The sequence below is a fragment of the Chlorocebus sabaeus genome, chromosome 2, assembly GCF_047675955.1.
Source record: "Chlorocebus sabaeus isolate Y175 chromosome 2, mChlSab1.0.hap1, whole genome shotgun sequence".
Classification (NCBI taxonomy): domain Eukaryota; kingdom Metazoa; phylum Chordata; class Mammalia; order Primates; family Cercopithecidae; genus Chlorocebus; species Chlorocebus sabaeus.
Window position 1 is genome coordinate 66340020 of NC_132905.1, and position 21503 is coordinate 66361522.

Below are 21503 nucleotides of genomic sequence, written 5' to 3' on the forward strand. Positions count from 1 at the left end.
GCCAGAGCTTTAGGGGGTAGCTTGGGGAAGAACAAACATCTTTCTGTAGAGAAATACTTGTTCTCACAAGCGAGACAGCTTTCTAGATATTGAATCAATAATGATAATGTTAATTAATACCTGAAATCTTACATTAAATATTTAAAGGGGCTGGGCATGGTGGCTTATGCCTATAATCCTAGCACTTTGAGAAGCCAAGGTGGGTGGATCACCTGAGGTCAGGAGTTCGAGACCAGCCTGGCCAACATGACGAAACCCCGTCTCTAATAAAAATACAAAAATTAGCCAGGTGTGGTGGCCTGTGCCTGTAATACCAGCTACTCAGGAGGCTGAGGCAGGAGAATCGCCTGTACCCAGGAGGCGAAGGTTGCAGTGAGTCGAGATCATGACATTGTACTCCAGCCCAGGCAACAAGAGCAAAACTGTCTCAAAAGAAAAAAAAAAAAGGCCACGCCCAGTGGCTCATGCCTGTAATCCTAGCACTTTGGGAGGCCAAGGTGGGTAGATCACCTGAGATCGGGAGTTTGAGACCAAAATACAGAAATTCGCTGGGCGTGGTGGCACATGCCTGTAATCCCACCTACTCGGGAGGCTGAGGCAGGAGAATCTCTTGAACCTAGGATGCAGAGATTGCAGTGAACTGAGATCGCACCACTGCACTCCAGCCTGGGTGACACAGTGAGACTCCATCTCAAAAAAAAAAAAAAAAAAAAAAAATTAAAGGGAGAAAATAATATCAGAGTATTCTGTGCCACTGATGATTATGTGTCAATCAGGAATTAATATGAAGCAAATCAGAGTTTATGATGATACAAATAGACCTTTTCAAGACCCTGTAGATTTTCATTTTTCTTGACAGGATGCTAAAACACCAGCCTCTCTGATTTTCAGCATGGGAAAGCTTTTTATTTTTTATTTTATTTATTTATTTATTTTTTATTTCTTTGAGATGGAGTCTCGCTTTGTTGCCAGGCTGGAGTGCAGTGGCGTGATCTCAGCTCACTGCAACCTCTGCCTCCCGGGTTCAAGCAATTCTCCTGCCTCAGCCTCCCGAGTAGCTGGAACTACAGGCGCGTGCCACCACGCCTGGCTAATTTTTGTATTTTTAGTGGAGATGGGGTTTCACCACATTGGCCAAGATACTCTCGATCTCTTGACCTTGTGATCTGCCCGCCTTGACCTCCCAAAGTGCTGGGATTATAGGCACATGCCACCGCGCCCGACTGGGAAAGCTTTTTAAAGAGTGAGTAGTAACACTCAGAAAGGTGCTTCCTTCCGAGACTCCTAGACTCTGGTAACAGTAGCCTCTGGCAATGTGTGGCTGTTTAACCAAAATTGAATAAAATTTAAAATTCAGTTCCTCAGTTGCACTAGCAATGTTTCCAGCGCTCAATAGCTGCATATGGCTAGTAGCTACTATATTAGATGACACAAACTCGCACCATTTCCATCATCGCAGGAAGTTCTTTTGGACTGTGTTGCTCTAAAGCATTTGAGGTTTGTCCTGGGAGTACCACTTTGCAGAGCAGGTGTTGACACAGTGTTGGCTGAAATGGCCCTTCCTCCCTTGCCCATGAATGGTCTGATGGAATAAGGTGCTGAAATGCTTGCTGATGTTCTTGCAAATCAAGTGTTGGGAGCTCACTGGGTCTCATTTCTCTCTTCTGCCGACAGTGTTGGAGAGCTGGCTGGACTACACTGGGGAACTGGAGCCCCCTGAGCCACTGGCCAGGCTTCCGCAGCTCAAGCATTGTATCAAGCAGCTGCTGACGGACCTGGGCAAGGTGCAGCAGATCGCCCTCTGCTGCTCAACATGAAACTGGGCACCCAAAACTCATGGGAGCACAATCCTGGGGCACCTGCAGGAGGAGCTTCGCATATTTAAATAAATAAACCTAGCATGCTGAATGCACGTGACACCGACTGACTTCAGGGATCTGGGCCAGGAGTGTGATGGACATTGGACAAAGAGGCCATTTTGGCTGTGGGAGGACACTCTGATCTCGAAGCCTACCATAAAGGTAGCAAATAGACTCGGGATTCCCTTCTTCTGTGCACATCATTGAATGAAGGGAGTCTTTTTGCACAAACTTCACTTGAAATCGTGCCACTGATGATAAATGGAATGAGAGCCAAAAAAGTTTAGTTGGAGACAGTTGTAAATTCAATTTGCAGTTTATTTAATTGACTTTTCTGTCAGGTTGGGGCACATGCCAACTCCCTGGTTTCTTCCTGGCATGGTGTTTGGGCAGCAGGCATCATTTTCCTTTTCTAGCTTCATGGGAATGTTGTGAGCTCACCACGCTGTGGAGGTTGGGAAGGAGCAGAGTCTTGGCTGCCCTGCTTTCTCCTTAGGACTCTTCACTTTTCTCACCACATCTCTTGCATGACTTCATGGTACTGGGGACAAGTTTGTATGCTTTCACCCCAGAGCTGGCTGTGTTATGGCTTTTGTAGCAGAGCCCATACAGCCTATGGAAGAACTAGAATCTCACAGTAATAAAAATCTAGGAGGAATTCCAAACTGAAGCAGGCAGGGTCTGGAACCCAAAGGACAGCATTTTCTACCCATTTCTTAATATTGACAGCTTCCCCGTTCTATTTAATGTCCAAAAATGTTTCCCAAAATTTCAAACTCTTTCACTGTAAAGATTTGTTACAAAGAATGTGGTTTGGGGAATTACCTTATTTTATATTGTTGTAAACAAACTTCAAATTATACATGTGCCGCTTTTCTCCTTCCTGAAGGGTATGTTCAGTAGTCAGCGTTTTCAGAATTGTTTTGTTACTATACTTCAACATTTTAAATTTCCTGTTTGTATTATTTTGTGAGATCAAGGTGATTATGCTGCTTAAGGTCCAGGTACAACCTGTTTGTACCTTTTGAGACAGTATTTGTGTTACTTTTGCAGGTTACGGTTCCACATGTAATTGCTATATTTTGTTTTGTTTTTCCTTACTAGGCAAAGTTAAAATGTTCCATGCTTTGAGGAGTGACCCATTTCACTACTTCGTTTTCTTATCACTAAAGGCAAAAATCAAAGCACAGTTGTCCATTAACTCTTATAAGTTAATTATGGGTTTATGAGTCTGTAATGTTATATGCTGCAAACATTTACTATGTAAATGTGAAGTAGCCAGTAATATCTCAGTAGTAGTAACAGTATCTTTAGCGACCTTTGGAATAGTTAAGCACAGGTCATTGTGGACATGAATTCAGGCCTCTGTACTAAAATCTATTTCAGGGAATGTTCTGTCTAGTGATTTGCTCACCATTTGATATATAATGAATTATAGGACAAGTATAAACTGATCTGCTATAGCTGATCCATCAGAGAGAATACATGTGGCTATAACATCTATAACTGACGATTCCTCTACAAGAGGCTGTTTCTCACTGCTAACGTTGGTATTTCTGGCGTGGGAAGAAATGCACAGGCGTGCATGGCATGTATGTTCAGACAGCTGCACTGTAAGAGTTCTGTTATGCAGTCTGAAAAGGGAAGAAACAGGATGGCTTTCTGTAGCCACAACTGTGAGGTGTGATGATTGTTGTATTATTAGATTACTGATATTTCTTTTCTGAAAATACATTTGAGTTTTAATCACATCTGTGGAAGCTGTAACTTTTAAGGTAGTCAATTTCCTGTCTTGTTCAACAATGGAAGCAGAAACTGAATTGCCCTAATTTTGCCGACTGGCCATTATTGGGTTTATTATTTAAGTTTTTGGTAAAGGAAGTAATCCCATTTCATTCATTGTGACTTTTGTTCTTAGGGAAGCAGAGAAGATTCCCCAAGTTCTTGTAACCTCAGTGTGCTTCCCTAATTTAAAGCCATGTTGAGGGGCTCCATTCCCAATTCCTGGGTGAAGGTGAATTAACCCTAAGTTGGAGCACTGGAAACTGTTATTTGCAAACATTGCTGTTACCATTTAGAAATATGTGCACTACCAGCCGGGTGCGGTGGCTCACGCCTGTAATCCCAGCACTTTGGGAGGCTGAGGCGGGTGGATCACCTGAGGTCAGGAGTTTGAGACCAGCCTAGCCAACAGGGTGAAACCCCTTCTTTACTAAAAATACAAAAATTAACCGGGCGTAGTGGCGGGCGCCTGTAATCTCAGCTACTCGGGAGGCTGAAGCAGGAGAACTGCTGGAACCTGGGAGGCAGAGGTTGCAGTGAGCCGCCGAGATCGTGCCTTTGCACTCCAGCCCGGGTGACAACTACAAGACTCCGTCTCAAAAAAAAAAAAAAAAAAAAGAAAAAGAAAAAAAAAGAAGTATGTGCACTACCTAAGTTTTGTCTTTTGAGAAAAACTATCCACCTATAAAAAATTACCTTGACAAAAATAGTTCCGCTTTAACTAATCATTTTGTTTCTTTAAGTGGTAAGTGTATGCAAGGTGGATCCTTGATGAGCCAACATTGCACTGTGGGTACATACCTATGTTTACGCGCTATTAGAACAGAAGGCGCTGTATATAGAAATGTTGCTTTGAAGCAATATTTGCAAAACACGCAAACTTCTGTATCTGTATTTGGAAAAAATAAAACAGGTTCTTGTTGCTATGTTTCAGTTACATATTGTTGATTTACAGTCATGCATCGCATAATGTTTCTGTCAACCATGGACCCCATACACGGGGTGGTCCCATCAGATTATAATGGAGCTGAAAAATTCCTATCACTTAGTGATGTCCTGATGGTCATACTGCATAGGCCTTGGCTAATGTGTGGATTTGTCTTATTGTTTAACAAAAATCTAAAAAGTAAAATATATATAAAAAAATTAAACTAGAAGAAAACTCATAGAATAAGGATATAAAGAAAATATATTTGTATAGTTGTACCATGTGTGTAAACACAAAGTGTTATTACAGAAGTCAAAGTTAAAATTTAAAAGCTTACAAAGTAAAAAAGTTGGTCAGGCAGGGTGCCTCAGATCTATAATCCTACCACTTAGGGAGGCTGAGGCTGGAGACCCTGTCTCTAAATAAAAGGCTGGGTGCTGTCACTCATGCCTGTAACCCCAGCACTTTGGGAGGCCAAGATGGCCAGATCGCCTGCGGTCAGGAGTTCAAGACTGGCCTGGCCAACATGGCAAAACCCCATCTCTACTAAGAATACAAAAATTAGCATGGTGGCGCATGCCTGTAGTCCCAGCTACTCGGGGGCTGAGGTAGGAGAATTGCTTGAACCCGGGAGGAGGGGGTTGCAGTGAGCCGAGATCCTACCACTGCACTCCAGCCTGGGCAACAGAGTGAAACTCTGTCTCAACAAAACGAAAAACAAAAACAAAAAGTTATCATGAACTAAGGCTAATTTATTATTGAAGAAAGTAAGTTTAAAAAATCGGTTTAGTAGTGACCAGCCCGGGCAACATGGTGAAACCCCATCTCTACAAAAATTAGCTGGGCATGGTGGCAGGTGCCTGTATTCCTAGGTACTTGGGAGGCTGAGGCAGGAGGATCACCTGGGCCTGGGAGCCAGAAGTTACAGTGAACCTAGATTGTGCCTCTGTACTCCAGCCTGGGCAACAAAGTGAGATCCTGTCTCAAAAAAAAAAATTTAGTCAATGTGTTCAGTGTTTATATAAATTCTGGAGTAGCGTACAGTAACGTCCTAGATCTTCACATTCACTCATCACTTACCCAGCCAGAACAACGTCCAGTCACGCAATCTCTACATACATATATATATATATATATATATATTTTTTTTTTTTTTTTTTGAGACGGAGCCTCACTTGTTGCCTAGACTGGTGTGCAATGGCGCGATCTCAGTTCACTGCAACCTTCGCCTCCCAGGTTCAAACAATTCTCCTGCCTCAGCCTCCCGAGTAGCTAGAATTACAGGTGCCCGCAACCATGCCCAGCTAATTCTTGTATTTTTAGTAGGGACATGGTTTCACCATGATGGCCACGCTGGTCTCAAACTCCTGACCTTGTGATCCACTCACCTCGGTCTCCCAAAGTGCTGGGATTACAGGTGCGAGCCACCACGCCCAGCCTATTATATATTTTTACTGAAACTTTTCTATGTAGATACACAAATACCATTGTTACAACTGCCTATAGTATTCAGTACAGTCACATGCTGTACAGGCTTGTAGCCTAGGAGCAGCAGGCTCTATCACAGTGCCTAGGTGTATATAGGTTATACCATCTAGTTTACATAAGTGCACTCTATGAGGCTCACACAGTAAAACTGCCTAAGGGCTCATCTTTCAGAACGTATCCCCATTAAGGGACGCATGACTGTATAAAGTTCACCTTTTTTTTTTTTTTTTTTTTTTTGAGATGGAGTTTCACTCTTGTTGCCCAGGCTGGAGTGCAATGGCACGATCACCGCTCACTGCAACCTCCACCTCCCGGTTTCAAGCGATTCTGCCCCAGCCTCCCAAGTAGCTGGGATTATAGGCGTGCACCACCATGCTCGGCTAATTTTGTATTTTTAGTAGAGATGGGAGTTTCACCATGTTGTCAGGCTGGTCTCAAGCTCCTGACCTCAAGTGATCCACCCACCTCGGCCTCCCAAAGTGCTGGGATTACAGGCATGTGCCACTACACCCAGATAATTTTGTATTTTTAGTAGAGATGGGGGTTTCACTGTTGGTCAAGCTGGTCTCGAACTCCTGACCTCAAGTGATCCACCGCCTCTGCCTTCCACAGTGCTGGGATTACAGGCGTGAGTCACTGCACTTGTCCTTCACCTATCCTTAATCTTCTTGAAACATTACCTTTTAAAGAAGCCTGTTCTTACCTTCTAAACAACTATCTTTTTCCAGGGCGGCAGGTGCAAACTCTGCCAAGAAATCCCAAGAATGCAAAGATACTTCTCAATTTGTCTTTAATATTCAAAAGCAAAATGCCCCTCACCAACTTCCCAGCCCAGTCTCACTCATGCTTTCTGGTGTAAACTGCAGGCTGATTTTGATTGTTGAGAGCAGTGCAAGGAAGACAAGTCTGGCCTTCCTTATATTAACAAACGGCACTCACTGCAATAGGACCCATCTGGGACCAATCCAAGCTGTCCATGGACCCCAACTATGCTCCTTCCTGGTTGGGCAGAACTCTGTAAACAGTAGGTTTAAGATTTCAGAACAGGTCCTCATTATTTGCCAAATTCTTTCTTTCCTTTGTAAACAATTATGCTAGTTTAACCAAAAGGGGGCCAGTATTAAAATGAGTAGCTTCCGTAATGTAAATAATCCATTATTTCAACTAGTTCTGCTTAATTCCTACCACAGGCCTAAAATTTGGCAAGGAAGTTGAGCAAGCCTGGCGGCATAAGCCAGAGCTCACAGGAACTAGCCTATCTCTGTGAAGGTTTGCAGTAAACACTTCACATTAAAATGGCTCAGTAACTTGGGACATTTTGGGAAGCCTGTACCCAAAGGGCAGGTGCAAGTTGGTGCTCATATTGGTATAGAGGTAGCCAGTCAAGTAAGCATTTAATAAAGCCAGGTATTTTGCGTGTAAGAAACCCAACTGGGTCCTTGGGAGCCCAGGTGAAAAACTTCCCATATGTGGTAGAGGGGATAACCCAATTTCAGACAACATCGAAAGATCCCACTATAGCCAACGAAGGCCTTATTGTTAGGGACTCCCAACTTCGTTTCGGCACCAGCCAGAAAGGCGGTGGTAAACAGGCTTGGTAAAATAAACCCAATAAAGAACGAATGAAAGAGACACACCAGACCACAGGCGCTGCCAAAACTCATTTTTCATTAACATGGAGTGGGCTCCTAGGCTCAGGCCCCCGGACCCGATCATGGCCCCAGTCTACACAGAGCGCCCGGCCCTGGCCGCCCGCAGTTCCACCGCTCAACCAGTGATGCGCACATCCGTGCGGCGACGGACCCGCCGGGCCCGAGCCGCCTCGGGCAGGATGGCGAGCAGCTGCTCTTGCACCAGCATCTCCACGATCTGCTCCTTGGTGCGGATGTCAGGCCGTAGCCACTGGCGGGACAGCTCCCGCAGCTGCCGGAAAGCCTCCCGGGGACCCGCCGCGTCCTGGTAGCGGAACTGCCGGAAACGCTGGCGGAACGTCTCGGGGCCGAGTCTAGAACCGGCTGGGCCTGGTGGGGAGCGCGTTTCCGCTTCGGCCTGAGGCGCGATGCTCACGGGTGCTGGCCCGAGGGGCAACTCCCGGGCCGCGGAGGCCGCAGCCCGGGGCGTAGGGATGGCTTCGGGGACCGCGGCGTTGGGCCTGGAGGGCTCCGGGGCAGGCGGTGAGACCTTCGGCAGCGAGGAGCCCACAGATTTAAGCTCAGGGTCTGAGCTCGAACCTGCTCCTTCCGGTTTCTCCGGTGGCACCGCCGCGGGACTCCCAGTGGCCCCCAAGATCGGCTCCGTCGCCGCCATAACTCCAGCTCCGGGCGTCACTCTTTGTCCGGTAGCTGTGGGCTCAGCACTGCGTCTGCGCGCGGGCGGGGTGAGCAGGGAGACGTTTCCGGTTAAAGGGCAGAGCTCGCGCCACCCTTGAGGGAGGCGGACTCGGGACCGGCCGAGAGTGCGCGGAGCTTACCTGCACCAGCGAAGGGCCTGCGGCAGCCGGAAACGAAAAGTCTCTGGCTTCTCTGCGTCCAGGTCGGCGCGCGAGCCCCGGAAGCCGCTTGCGGGCTCTCGGAAGCGGCGCCCTCTAGCGTTCTCGAGTCGCATGAGGCGGCTGCTGCCCTCGCGGTGCAGCAGGGCGAGCGGCGCGTGGCTTGGGCTCCTTCCGAATGGTGGCGCCTCTGAGCGCAAGTTCGAGGAGGAGTCGGAGGAGGAGCCTGAATGTTTCGAGGTAAACTTTAAGTCCTGGAACTTATTCTTGAGCCGCTTCGGTTTGCAGGTGACCTTTCCGTGCGGGCGCCCCTCCTGATTGACCCTGATGGGCTGTAACTGTGACGGCTCCTCCTTCAGGAATGATTAGGGTGACAGCTGGCCGGGGCTTGTCCGGGTGGCGCCCGGCCTGTGACCCGAACAGGGGAGCGGGACGGCGGTCGTTCTCTCGGGAAGGGCCCGGCTGGAGAAAGTCCTCTCGCTTGGTCAAACTAGGAGGTCGATAGCACCCGCCTTACTGCGAGGATGACAAGCTACAGCACACCGTCTGGCGCGAAGGAAATGCTCGAGAACTCTTTGCTATTGTTATTTTTCGCGTGTCCTCCGAAACCAAGGGAGGGGAGGCTCTGTAGGTTCTGTTAACTTTAGGATTTAATAAGTGAATTGTAAATGCATTGCCCTTTATGGTGGCCGCTGGCCGCCTGAGTTGACTGAGCTCTTGCAGCGGAGCTAGTTGATAACCCTCGAAATACAGCGAATTGAGATGTGCTATATTGTAAAATACGGGACTTAATACGAAAAAACTAATGTAAAATATCTCAATACGTTTTAATACTGATTACATGTTGTAATATGTTTTGCATATACTGGGTCAAATAAAATGTTATTAATTTCACCTGTGTTTTTACTTTTTAAATGCAGCTACTAAAAAACATTTAAATTGCATGTGCGGTTTACGTTATATTTCTGTTGAGCAGCCTTGGGTTAGAGGATTGGAGTGAGGCTGCCTTTTGCCTTGGTGGAATCCCCTTTGATGGTACCCACCTCAGAGTTGCTGGGAGGATTAAATAAGTTAAGCCCTTGGAGAGAAAGGGCTTTTAAGAAGTTTGCTTTTGTTTTTATTAGGTAAACTGCTTGCTATCTCTGAGCTACCGTTTTCTTAACAGTAAAATGTGGATGTAATAGAACTTACCTCTCAGAGGTCATTGAGAATTCAGTGAGATGATGCAGGTAAAAGCATGTGGCCCTGACAGCCCTCGGCCAGGTGGTTTTCTGTCTGATAGCTGACTCACAAATAGTTGTTGTTGCTTTTTTCTTTTATTTTGAGACTGAGCCCTCCACCTTCCGGGTTGAAGTGATTCTCCTGCCTCAGCCTCCCGAGTAGCTGGGATTACAGGCGCCCACCACCACACCCGGCTAATATTTTGTATTTTTGGTAGAGATGGGGGTTCACCATGTTGGCCAGGCTGGTCTCAAACTCTTGACCTCAGGTGATTCACCCGCCTCAGCCTCCCAAAGTGCTGGGATTACAGGCGTGAGCCACCGCGCCTGGCCACAAATAGGGTTTGTATCCTCATTTTACAGAAGGGGAAACTGAGGCCCTGAAAGGACAGGGGCCTCATATGAAAGGTTTTGTATGACACTTGTAGTCCTTTTGAGCTCTGTGCAGGATGGAGGAGCGTGTTTAACAACCATTAACACGCCGTTAGCCCTGATATAAAACTTGTCCCTACCATAGGATGTTTCCTTTGGATGGGTAGAAGTGGACCCTCATGAAATCATTTCCATAGCCTGAAAACCTTGAAAGTCATTGCAATGGGCCTTTAATGCTTTTTAGTTGCTGACATATAAAAATTGGGAGATTTCACATGCAAATCTGGATTTCTGGTTTTTCCTGAAAAAATGGAAGAGCTGGCCACACTGGACCCAAATTCCTGCCAGTCAACAATCAACTGACACTGAGTAGAGACGACTTCCTTTAGACAAGATACTCTGTCCCATTTGGTCTCAATCTCCACCATTCGCTATGGTTCTCTGAAATAGAATGTTGTTTGCATTTACTGTTGCTCTCAGGTTGTTGCTTTATTTAGAGCTGATATTTTTCTCTATTTTCTATTCAGAGGTGAGAAAGCAGGGCCCTAGTGTTTGTTATGCCTACTGGCTTCAAACCTTGACTTCTGTCTGGCCCCTTGGTAGTTGGGTTTGCTGCCCAGAGTGACCAACAGTGCTATTCCCTGTGTGGCAACAGGTACTCAGCTTCCAGGGCTAAAGGAGCACACTGAACCCTTCTGTGGAGGCAAGAGGTGCTAGAAGTCTTCACTGGGGAGGGGACTTCAAGCTGAGACGCAAGAGGAAAATGTGGGGCTCAGGGACATTCCAGGTAGAAGGTACTGCCTGTACAAAGGCACATAGTGAGTAGGAGCAAAACTGTAGAAACTGCAGGCTACATGGGAAGGTGGTTGGGATCTGGAGAAGGGGTGAGAGAGGTTAGAACACTGCTGGAGGTTAAATCATAAATGTCCTAGAATTCCATGTTTAAAATTTAGTTCTTCTCATGAAAGGGAATGAACTTTTGTGGCACCTGGAATATCATGAAATGTTATGTTAGATCTCTAGTTTATTTCTTCCATCCCTATTGAAATCGTGAATTATTAGAGATGGAAGGAAGGACCTGAGAGATCTATTCGAATCATTGAATGTTAGACTGGAAGGGGCCTTAGAAATTGAATTTTAAAATCCAGCCCTTTATGGGCCAGTAAGCCTGCTTTGAAGTGATTCAGCAGTAAATAATAAATAGTGTGGAGGGAATAAATGAAACAAGATTGGCTCAGTAGTTGGCCAGGTGCAGTGGCTCATGGCTGTAATCCCAGCACTTTGGGAGGCCTAGGCAGGCGGATCACCTGAGCTCAGGAGTTCAAGACCAGCCTGGGCAACATGATGAAACCCCGTCTCTACTAAAAATACAAAAAATTAGCCAGGCTTGGTGGCTCATGCCTGTAATCTCAGCACTTTGGAAGGCTGAGGTGGGCGGATCACTTGAAAGATTGGCAATATGTACACTCTACTTTTGTATATGCTTGAAAATGTCCATGATAAAAGTTAAAACATTCAGATTCCCAGAGTCTGAAAAAAAAAATGTAATGCCTCTTCTCCAAAAAGGAATGCAGTTATCTACTTTCATGTGAGTTACATATATCCTTGAACCCTCCCAGGGGTCCCAGATTAAGTTTAAAATATACATTTATATTTCATTCTTTTGAATTTTGCAGATTGAGAGGCCAGGATGCCAGAAGACGGATTGGTCCAAAATAAGAAAACTAGTAAGTGATTCCATGAGGACAGAAATCTTTTTACTTTTAGCCCAAATTCTTATCTTATTATGCCTTTTTATCCCTAGATTGGGTGTTCACTTGGGAAGGGATCATAACTCATTCATCTCATATCACTTAGCTTCCAATACAAGACCTGACTCCTAGCCAGCCTCAGTGTTGGTTAAAGGAAAGAGGACAAATGTGGATTGCAGACTATCCCTGGGAAGGCAGAGCTCTCATATGAGTCCCAGACTCTTTCAGAGACCTCAGGCCTTTTGATGGCACTTTGTTGTTGAGGGTTGTGGAAAAGAAGCTTGGATACTTATTTTCTTCTTTATCAGAGCCGTCAAACTGGAGAATACGTCTTTTAAAAAGCTTTTTATTGGCCAAGCACAGTGGTTCACGCCTGTAATCCCAGCACTTTGGGAGGCCAAGGCAGGTGGATCACGAAGTCAGGAGTTTGAGACCAGCCTGGCCAATATAGTGAAATCCCATCTCTACTAAAAATACAAAAAATTAGCTGTGCGTGGTGGTGGGTTCCTGTAATCCTAGCTACTTTGGAGGCTGAGGCAGGAGACTCGCTTGAACCCGGGAGGCAGAGGTTGCAGTGAGCTGAGATCACGCCACTACACTCCAGCCCGGGTGACAGTGTGAGACTCCATCTCAAAAAAATAATAAGTTTTTTATTTGGAAATAATTATAGATTCATAGAAGGTTGCAAAAATAGTTCAGAGAAGTTTCATGTACCCTTCACTCAGTTTTCCCTAATGGTAACATCTTGCATAGCTATAGTACAATATCAAAACCAGGAAATTGACATTGGTACAATCCACAGACTTTATTCACATTTTCCCAGTTTTACATACGTGCATTTGTGTGTGTATGTGTGTGTGTAGGTCTGTGCAATTTTATCTTGTGTGGATTCATGCAACTACTACCACAATAGCTAGAACTGTCTGATCACCACAAAAATCCCTCGTGCTGTCTCTTTAGAATTGCCTCCATTCATCTTCCCTTCCCCTATCCCTAACCACAGGCAACCACTGATCTATTCTCCATGCCTATAACTCTGTTATTTAAAAAATGTTACATACTTGGAATCATATAGTGTGTAATCATTTGGGCTTGGCTCTTTCCACTTGGCACAATTCCCTGGAGATTCACCCAAGTGGTTGCTTGTGTCAATAGTTTGTCCTTTTTATTGCTGAGTAGTAATCCATGGTATAGATGTACCATGGTATATTTAACCATCCACTGAGGGACATTTGGGTTGTTTCCACCTTTGAGCTGTTACAAATAGAACTGCTATGAGTTATTTTATGATGTGGCCTTGGGTAATCATCTTTCTGAGCCTGGAAATAGTAACTACCACACAGGATGGCTCTGAATAGTCGATGAGGAGAAATATATGTAAGGGAACTGGTGCAGGGTTTGGCACAGAGTATATACTTAGTAATTCTTTTAAAACGATGGTTATGAAGAGATAATACTTCCTTGAATGTGTAAGTTCTAGTATGTAGTATTTTTAAAAGGCATAGGCATTGGTATTATTATTAGTGTATTAGCTGTTCTCACGCTGCTAATAAAGACATACCCAAGACTGGGTAATTTATAAAGGAAAGAGGTTTAATGAACTCACAGCTCCACATGGCTGGGGAGGCCTCACAATCATGGCAGAAGACAAGGAGGAGCAAGTCACATCTTACATGGATGGCGGCAGGCAGAGAGAATGAGAACAAAGTGAAAGGGGTTTCCCCTTATAAAACCGTCAGATCTTGTGAGACTTATTCACTACCATGAGAACAGTATGGGGGAACTGCCCCCATGATTGAATTATCTTCCACTGGGTCCTTCCCACAACTCGTGGGAATTATGAGAGCTACAATTCAAGATGAGATTTGGGTTCGGATACAGCCAAACCGTGTCAGTTAGTCATTCTTGAACATCTGTGTATGTGTGATACTTTGTTTACAGATGAGAAATTAAGGTCTAGAGAGATTAATTAACTTTCCTAGGTTCAGCCAGTCCATGGCAAGATTGGGATTCAAACCCACGTTTAACATAGACAGTAGAAACCATGGAAGGACTTAAAGCAGGGGAGGGATGTGATCAGATTTGTGTTTTAGGAGACTTAGTCTGGATGCACTGTAAATAATATTGCTTTATTGCTGAACACTTAAAGTATTTCTGATTTTTCATTAAAATAATGTGATAATCATATAGTGCTTAAAGCTTTTTCTGATTTCGAATTATAAGTGTCTATTACTATCAAATCTATTTGGTTTCTGATTTTGAAAAGGAAGCATTCTGATAGCAAGAGTTTGGATGGTAAGGGATACCAGTACTTCCTTAAGCTATAATCCCAATAGAGGACTGATTGAAATATTTTGCTACATATTGCCACCTTTGTTTCTATAAACATGTGTTTGATTCATAGAACCTTAGGACAAACCCTTTAGTTCACAGATTGGCAAACTAAAGTTCAGAAAGTAGAAGTACTAGCCAGGGTAGAATCCAGGGCCCAGCAATGAATGAGAGTTGTAGTTGCTCTATATCCTCACCAGCACTTAGTATTTCATTTGACAGAGTCTGTCACCCAGGCTCAACATCATTTAGTTATTCAGAAAATTCAGTGCAGTGTTGCAATGCTAGCTCACTGCAGCTTCAAACTCCTGGGTTCAAACTGTCCTGCCTCAGCTTCATGAGTAGCTGGGACGACAGGCACGTGCCACCATGCCTCACTAATTGTTTTTTTTTGTGTGTTTGTTTTGTAGATACAGGGTCTCGCTATGTTGCCCAGGCTGGCCTCAAACTGCTGGGCCCAAACAATCCTCCTGCCTTAGCCACCCAAAGTGCTGGGATTACAGGTGTGAGCCGCTGTGCCTGGCCCTACCTCTCACTTTCTCTGTCTCTATACTGCCATATGCCTCTTCCCTTCCCTTCTCTTCCCTTCTCTTCCCTTCTCTTCCCTCCTCTTCCCTCCTCTTCCCTCCTATCCTCTCCTCTTACCTCCCCTCCCTTCCCCTTCCCCCCTCCCCTCTCTTCCCCTCCTCTCCGTCCCCCTCCCCTCCCCTCCCCTTTTTCTTTCATCTTGCTCTGTCACCACCACCCCCTTTTTTCTTTCCTCTTGCTCTGTCACCCAGCTGGAGTGTGGTGGCGTGATCTTGGTTCACTGCAACCTCTGCCTGCCAGGTTCAAGCTATTCTCTTGCCTCAGCCTCTTGAGTAGGTGGGATTACAGGCGCCTGCCACCATACCTGGTTAATTTTTTGTATTTTTAGTAGAGACGGATTTTCACCATGTTGGCCAGGCTTGTCTCAAACTCCTGACCTCAGGTGATCCACCTGCCTCAGCCTCTCAAAATGCTGGGATTACAGACATGAGCCACCATGCCCGGCCTCTTGGCTCTTTTTAAATCATTCCCAACTCCTTCATTTGCTTTTTGCAGTCCTATCTTCTGTTCTCAGCAAGGCTAGCTTTTTGATGTTTCTGGAATGACCTTCCCTTCTGAGATGGTTATTTTTAAAATCCCTTCTTTCCTGAGCTCTGCCAGTGTCTTCTCTGGCTGTCTTGAGTGTCTTTTCTTTGAACGATTACATCTTTGCTTTGATCTCTTGTTTTAAAATTCATTAAGCCCTTTGACTTCTTTGTTCATGATTATCATCTGTTTCGTGTTAGCTTTTTTTTCTTTCTTTTTCTTTTTTCTTTTTTTTTTTTGGTGATTGTCTTTCATCTGCCGTTTGTTTTTCCTGTTTCCTGCTTCCCTCTCCTGCTTTTTTCGGTAACATATTTGTATAAGTCTGGTGCTATTTTTTTTTTACTATAACTCCCCTTTAGATGAAGTGAGTTCTTCTGAACCAGCTACTTGTGGGATTGTGTGTGGAGAAAGGACTACAGTAGAATTCCAGGCTGGCAGGAATTCTCTTGGCTTCATAGTGAAGCTCCTTCTGACAGGGTTTTGTGTGAGTATGTGAATTGGTTTAGCCCTTTCCTCTTCCGATCAGTTGGAGCTTGGCAGCTGCGGGGCTATAAAAATGGAACATCTGTGTGTTTCCCTGGTCACCCCACTCCCCTACTTCTCCTTGGTGCCAGTGGGACCAGAGAGGCTCCCAGAGCCAGCCAGTCCATCACCATCCCAATGTTCTACTGAAGGTGTGGTGAGTTGTGCCCTCAAGGTGCAGCCCCCTTTTTTGGAGAACTTCGAGTTTTGCCAGCTCTCCCTGAGGCCTGCAGCCATAGCGTTCTCTACTGGCGTTAACCTTCTGGATCTTCTCAGCACCCCTCATTGCCGCATAGGCTGATGTGATAGCTTGCAACTCTCAGCACCGTCACTCGTCACCCTCTGGCCCCTGGAATGCTCAACCCAGAAAGGCTGGGAAGTTAATGCCTCCAGGAGCAGCTCTCAAGTGGACACTTCTGAGGCATGCTCCCTGCAGTCTTACTAGGGTCCCCAGGACATTGGAGCCCCACTGGCCCACAGGGGTGACATGTTCTTGCACCTCTGTCAAAAAATAAAAATTTATGGAAGAGCCTATGATTATTCTCCTTAGCTGTGTTAACATAATGAATTATGTTTCTATAATTAACCATCTTTGCACTCCCGGAATGATGTTATTTTTACAGGTACTACTGAATTCTATTTGCTTATATTTTAAGATTTTAAAAACAATATTTATAAATGAGATGAATCTGTAGCTTTCTGTTTTTGTGCAACCTCTATTAGGTTTTAGTGTCAGTATTCTCACTTCATTACAATAATTTGGTAGTTTTCCTTCTTTTTAGGCTCTGGAACAGTTGAAGAAACATTGAGATTATTTGGAGTTGCCTATAAAACCTTTAGGACCTGGTGCTTTTTTCTTTTTAGGTGGTGGTGGTGGTGAGAGACCTCTTTTACAGCTTCTCTACTTCTACAACAATTAGTCTATTTAGGCTGGACATGGTGGCTCACACCTATAATCCCAGCACTTTGAGAGGCTGAAGTGGGAGGACTGCTTGAGCCCAGGAGTTCAAGACCAACCTGGGCAACATTGTAAGACCAGATCTCTACAAATTAAAAAATTAGTTAGTCATGGTGGTGCACACCTGTGGTCCCAACTACTTGGGAGGCTGAGGTGGGAGGATCACCTGACTCTGGGGAGGTAGAGGCTGCAGTGAGCTGTGATCATGCCACTGCACTCTGGCCTAGGGGATAGAGTGAGACCTTGTCTCCAAAGTATTAAAAAAAAAAAAAAGGAAAGAAAATCAGAAAATTAATCTACTTAAATGGTTTCGGTAGGTCACGGTGGCTCATGTCCCTTGACTTCGGGAGGCCAAGGTGGGCGGATCACTTGAGGTCAGGAGTTGGAGACCAGCCTGGCCAACATGGTGAAACCCTGTCTTTACTAAAAATACAAAAATTAGACAGGCACGATGGTGGGTGCCTATAATCCCAGCTACTCAGGAGGCTGACACAGGAGAATCGCTTGAACCCGGGAGGCAGAGGTTGCGGTGAGCCAGGATCGTGCCACTGCACTCCAGCCTGGGCAACAGAGACTCTGTCTCAAAAATAAATAAATAAATATGTAAATAGTTTCTATTGGGGTCACTTTGGTAAATTATTTTTTCCTAAAAGATTATTCATAAAAATCTAGTATTTAAGTTTAAAAGACTAATTCAAATTCCTAAAAAAAAAAAAAACCTCAGTTGAAACATGTCAGTAGGCTAGCTATGGCCTGTGAACTGCCATTTTGCAACCACTAGATAGAGAATTTTCGACCTGAAAGAGGCCCTGTGGATCCTATACTGGGGGTTGCAAACAGGTAACATGCCTGGCAGATGACTGACTTGTGTGAGGTGAAGACTTTAGTGAATTAGAGAGCCAATACCTCAACTAAAGACAAGCAAGTTAATTTTAAACAATATTTAAACCAAAACACTATGCAGGTCAAATAAAACTGTCTGCAAGTTCACTTGGCACATCACGTGCCATAGCTCGTTTGTGGCCTCTGCCAGCCCAGCCTCCTTCCTCATAACCACACCTCCCGAACATCTCACATTTTAGCTATGTCTCAGGCTCCCCAAACAGACCCTGCCCTTTCTTCATGTATCTTTTTTTTTTTTTTTTGAGATGGAGTTTTGCTCTTGTTGCCCAGGCTGGGGTGCAATGGCGTGATCTCGGCTCACTGCAACTTCCGCCTCGTGGGTTCAAGTCATTCTCCTGCCTCAGCCTCCCTACTAGCTGGGACTATAGGCATGCACCACCATGCCCAGCTAATTTTTTATTTTTAGTAGAGATGTTCTCCATGTTGGTTAGGTTGCTCTCAAACTCCCAACCACGGAGTCTATCTCTGTCGCCCAGGCTGGAGTGCGGTGGCTCAATCTTGGTTCACTGCAACCTCTGCCTCCCGGGTTCAAGCGATTCTCCTGCCTCAGCCTCCCAAGTGGCTGGGACTATAGGCACCCACCACCACGCCTGGCTAATTTTTTTGTTTGTATTTTTGTAGAGACGGGGTTTCACCATGTTGGCCAGGATGGTCTCGATCTCCTGACCTCGTGATCCACCCGCCTCAGCCTCCTAAAGTGCTGGGATTACAGGCGTGAGCCATCGTGCCTGACCACCTCTTGATATATCTTTCTTTTTTTTTTTTTTTTTTTAAAGATGGAGATTTACTCTGTCTCCAGGCTGGAGTGCAGTGCCACAGTCTCGGCTCACTGCAACCTCTGCCTCCCAGGTTCAAGAAACTCTCCTGCCTCAGCCTCCCAAGTAGCTAGGACTAGAGGTGCCCACTACCAAGCCCAACTAATTTTTGTATTTTTAGTAGAGACGGGGTTTCATCATGTTGGCCAAGCTGGTCTCAACCTCTTGACCTTGTGATCTTCCCGCTTTGGTCTCCCAAAGTGCTGGGATTACAGACATGAGCCACCGCTCCTGGCCTCATATATCTTTCATAGCTTTATTATAGCAAGACTTTCTCTGAGGATTTTACTTCCCCGCCATATTGTGAACTCCTGGTAAGCAGGGACCATGTCTTATTCACCTTCATATGCTTTATAAACATTTGTTGTATAGCTTTTATAATCAACAAAACAATAAGAATTTTTTTTTTTTTTTTTTGAGATGGAGTTCTCACTCTGTCACCTAGGCTTGAGTGCAATGGCGCAATCTCTCACCTAGGCTTGAGTGCAATGGCTCGCTGCAACCTCCGCCTCCCAGGCTCAGATGATGCTCCCGCCTCAGCCTCCTGAGTAGCTGGGATTACAGGTGCATGCCCCCACACGGGGCTAGTTTTTGTATTTTTAGTGGAGACGGGGTTTCACCATGTTGACCCGGCTGGCCTTGAACTCATGACCTCAGGTGATTCACCCGCATCAGCCTCTCAAAGTGTTGGAATTACAGATGTGAGCCACCGTGCTTGACCGAATCTTCTCATCTTGAAAATAAATTGTTTGCTGGGCGTGGTGGCTCAAGCCTGTAATCCCAGCACTTTGGGAGGCTGAGACGGGCGGATCACGAGGTCAGGAGATCGAGACTATCCTGGCTAACACGGTGAAACCCTATCTCTACTAAAAAATACAGAAAACTAGCCGGTTGAGGTGGCGGGCGCCTGTGGTCCCAGCTACTCCGGAGGCTGAGGCAGGAGAATGGCGTAAACCCGGGAGGCGGAGCTTGCAGTGAGCTGAGATCTGGCCACTGCACTCCAGCCTGGGCGACAGAGCCAGATTCAGTCTCAAAAAAAAAAAAAAAAAAAGAAAAAGAAAAGAAAAGAAATTGTTTGTGGAATTGAATCGACTCCATTTTATACATTATGAAAATAAGGCCCCAAGTAGTTAAGTGACTTCCCTAAGATCACATAGGAATAGGACCAGTGCTCTTTTTGGCATTCTACCCTGTAATAGTTCGTTATAAAATCAGGAACTGTAATATAAATGAAACTTTCTTAATTTCTAGAACTGACTTTAATGCCTGATTCTGAATCCCCAGCCTGCCTCCTTGCAGATAATTTAATTTAGGATGTCTTCAGGTAAATTGAGATCCAATCCAGTAATTTTGAGTGCATATAATTTCAGGCTTATTGATTCATCTTGGGCCCGTTCAAAGCTCTCCAAACTTCCTGCCTCTTCTTCCCCAAAGCTGATCTAATTCCTAGAGAAATTGTACAACCACTGCTGGCAAGAGGTGAGGTTGGCAGTAACCATTTTCGGAGTCTCATCAGGTCTTAACTGGCATCATCTGAGGCCTCTTGTGAACCTGGATACTTTCCTTGTCACTCTTGGATCCTCAGGCAGTTCAGAGGACTGATGGGACACCCCTCCTGCCTATAGCCATCTCCTACCATCTCTCTTGCCTTCTCCAGGCCCAGTTGTTTCTTTCAGAAGCCCCCTAAACTTTTGAAGGGGATCCTCTTATATTTCCTTCCTTAAAACTAGGTCTGCAGTGGGGGAGGCAAAAACTCCATACCTCATCTCTCTCTCTCTTTTTCTAAAACTTTCTCTTCTTTCTCTCTCTAAATTCTTTACCTCTTTTCTGTCCCTTCTCACCTCTGTGTATGATTACTGCCCCACCCCAAGAGTGGCCTTTGTCTTTCTTCTCAGTTGACCAGCTGTCTTTGCTGCACTCAGTGCCTTTCTGTCTAGCTATCAGTTGGAGGCGGGTTGACAGATACACCCCATGGGACAGGAATGGCAGAGCAGGTGATGCTGGAAATCAAGAGTTTTCAGGCCGGGCGCAGTGGCTCACGCGTGTAATCCCAGCACTTTGGGAGGTCAAGGCAGGTGGATCACGAGGTCGGGAGATCGAGACCATCCTGGCTAACACGGTGAAACCCCGTCTCTACTAAAAATACAAAAAAAAATTAGCTGGGTGTGGTGGCGGGCGCCTGTAGTCCCAGCTACTCAGGAGGCTGAGGCAGGAGAATGGTGTGAACCCAGGAGGCAGAGCTTGCAGTAAGCTGAGATCGCGCCACTGCACTCCAGCCTGGGCAACAGAGCGAGACGCCATCTCAAAAACTAATTTTTTTTAAAAAAAGAAATCACAGTTTTCTACTGAGGATCCTGGTGAAAGAGCAAATTGAGATACTTAATTGTCATCTTTAATAGAAAAAACCGCTTTAGAGCCTATATTTTTCTGTACCTTTAGAAAGACCCCAGAGATTTGAGTTCTAGTCACCAAATTCCATTCAATATTTGATACTTGATTTGGGTGAGGTCTTCTGTTTTGCTGAGTTTTTTTAATTGTCCTGATTTAACCAGACTAATGGGGCAGTACTTTGCACTCACATTCCAGGGCCTCCAAGTTGTAAGTCTCAGAGTGGTCCCTGGCCTAAGGTGCTGGATGGATGAACCTACTCCCAGCCTAGAAGCCTCCCACTGTAACCAAGTACACCCATTTTTCTATGAGATAGAGAATGAGGTATCTTTTTAAATCAACTTTTTCCTCTTCTTTCTTTTCATCTTTTTCTTCTGTTCCCCACTTCCTACTTAGCTGATTAGAAATGCAGTTATAACCTTTTACTTTCCCTTCACCAGACACTCCTACAGGGCAAGTGTATCTGTGTGCTTACTTAAAAGCTCCAGAGTAGAAACCTCTCCCACCAGATTGCCTTGAGAGACAATAGTCAATTTACAAACAAAAGTATGCCTGCCAGGAAACTCTGCCCCACCTGGAGAGTAT

General features: G+C 45.3%; 3 protein-coding genes across 12 annotated transcripts in view; 2 read left to right on the forward strand and 1 right to left on the reverse strand.

The window, feature by feature from the left end:
• The window catches only part of PHF20 (PHD finger protein 20), a 188225-nt gene extending 183658 nt beyond the window's left edge, over positions 1-4567 (forward strand). For all 5 annotated transcript variants that reach the window (XM_037995037.2, XM_073009320.1, XM_037995040.2 and 2 more), the window contains one exon: positions 1675-4567. In XM_037995037.2, coding sequence (XP_037850965.2) covers positions 1675-1817 — 143 coding nt within the window. In that variant the 3' untranslated portion in view covers positions 1818-4567. The remainder of the gene's footprint in view (positions 1-1674) is intronic.
• A 3136-nt stretch (positions 4568-7703) lies between these two features.
• Positions 7704-8661, reverse strand: SCAND1 (SCAN domain containing 1). The gene is made up of 2 exons (XM_007963697.3): positions 8528-8661; positions 7704-8419 (listed from the first exon to the last, which is right to left on the reverse strand). The coding sequence occupies exons 1-2, from the start codon at positions 8659-8661 to the stop codon at positions 7825-7827; spliced, it is 729 nt and encodes a 242-aa protein (XP_007961888.3). The 3' UTR covers positions 7704-7824.
• Positions 8660-21503, forward strand: part of CNBD2 (cyclic nucleotide binding domain containing 2) — a 76564-nt gene continuing 63720 nt past the window's right edge. For 4 of the 6 annotated variants that reach the window (XM_007963620.3, XM_007963629.3, XM_073009332.1 and 1 more), the window contains exons 1-2: positions 8660-8785; positions 11814-11864. In XM_007963620.3, the coding sequence (XP_007961811.2) occupies positions 8660-8785; positions 11814-11864 (177 nt within the window). Of the gene's footprint in view, positions 8786-11813; positions 11865-14629; positions 14723-21503 lie in introns of all 6 variants that reach the window. The other 2 variants (XM_073009331.1, XM_073009333.1) reach the window with 1 other exon arrangement.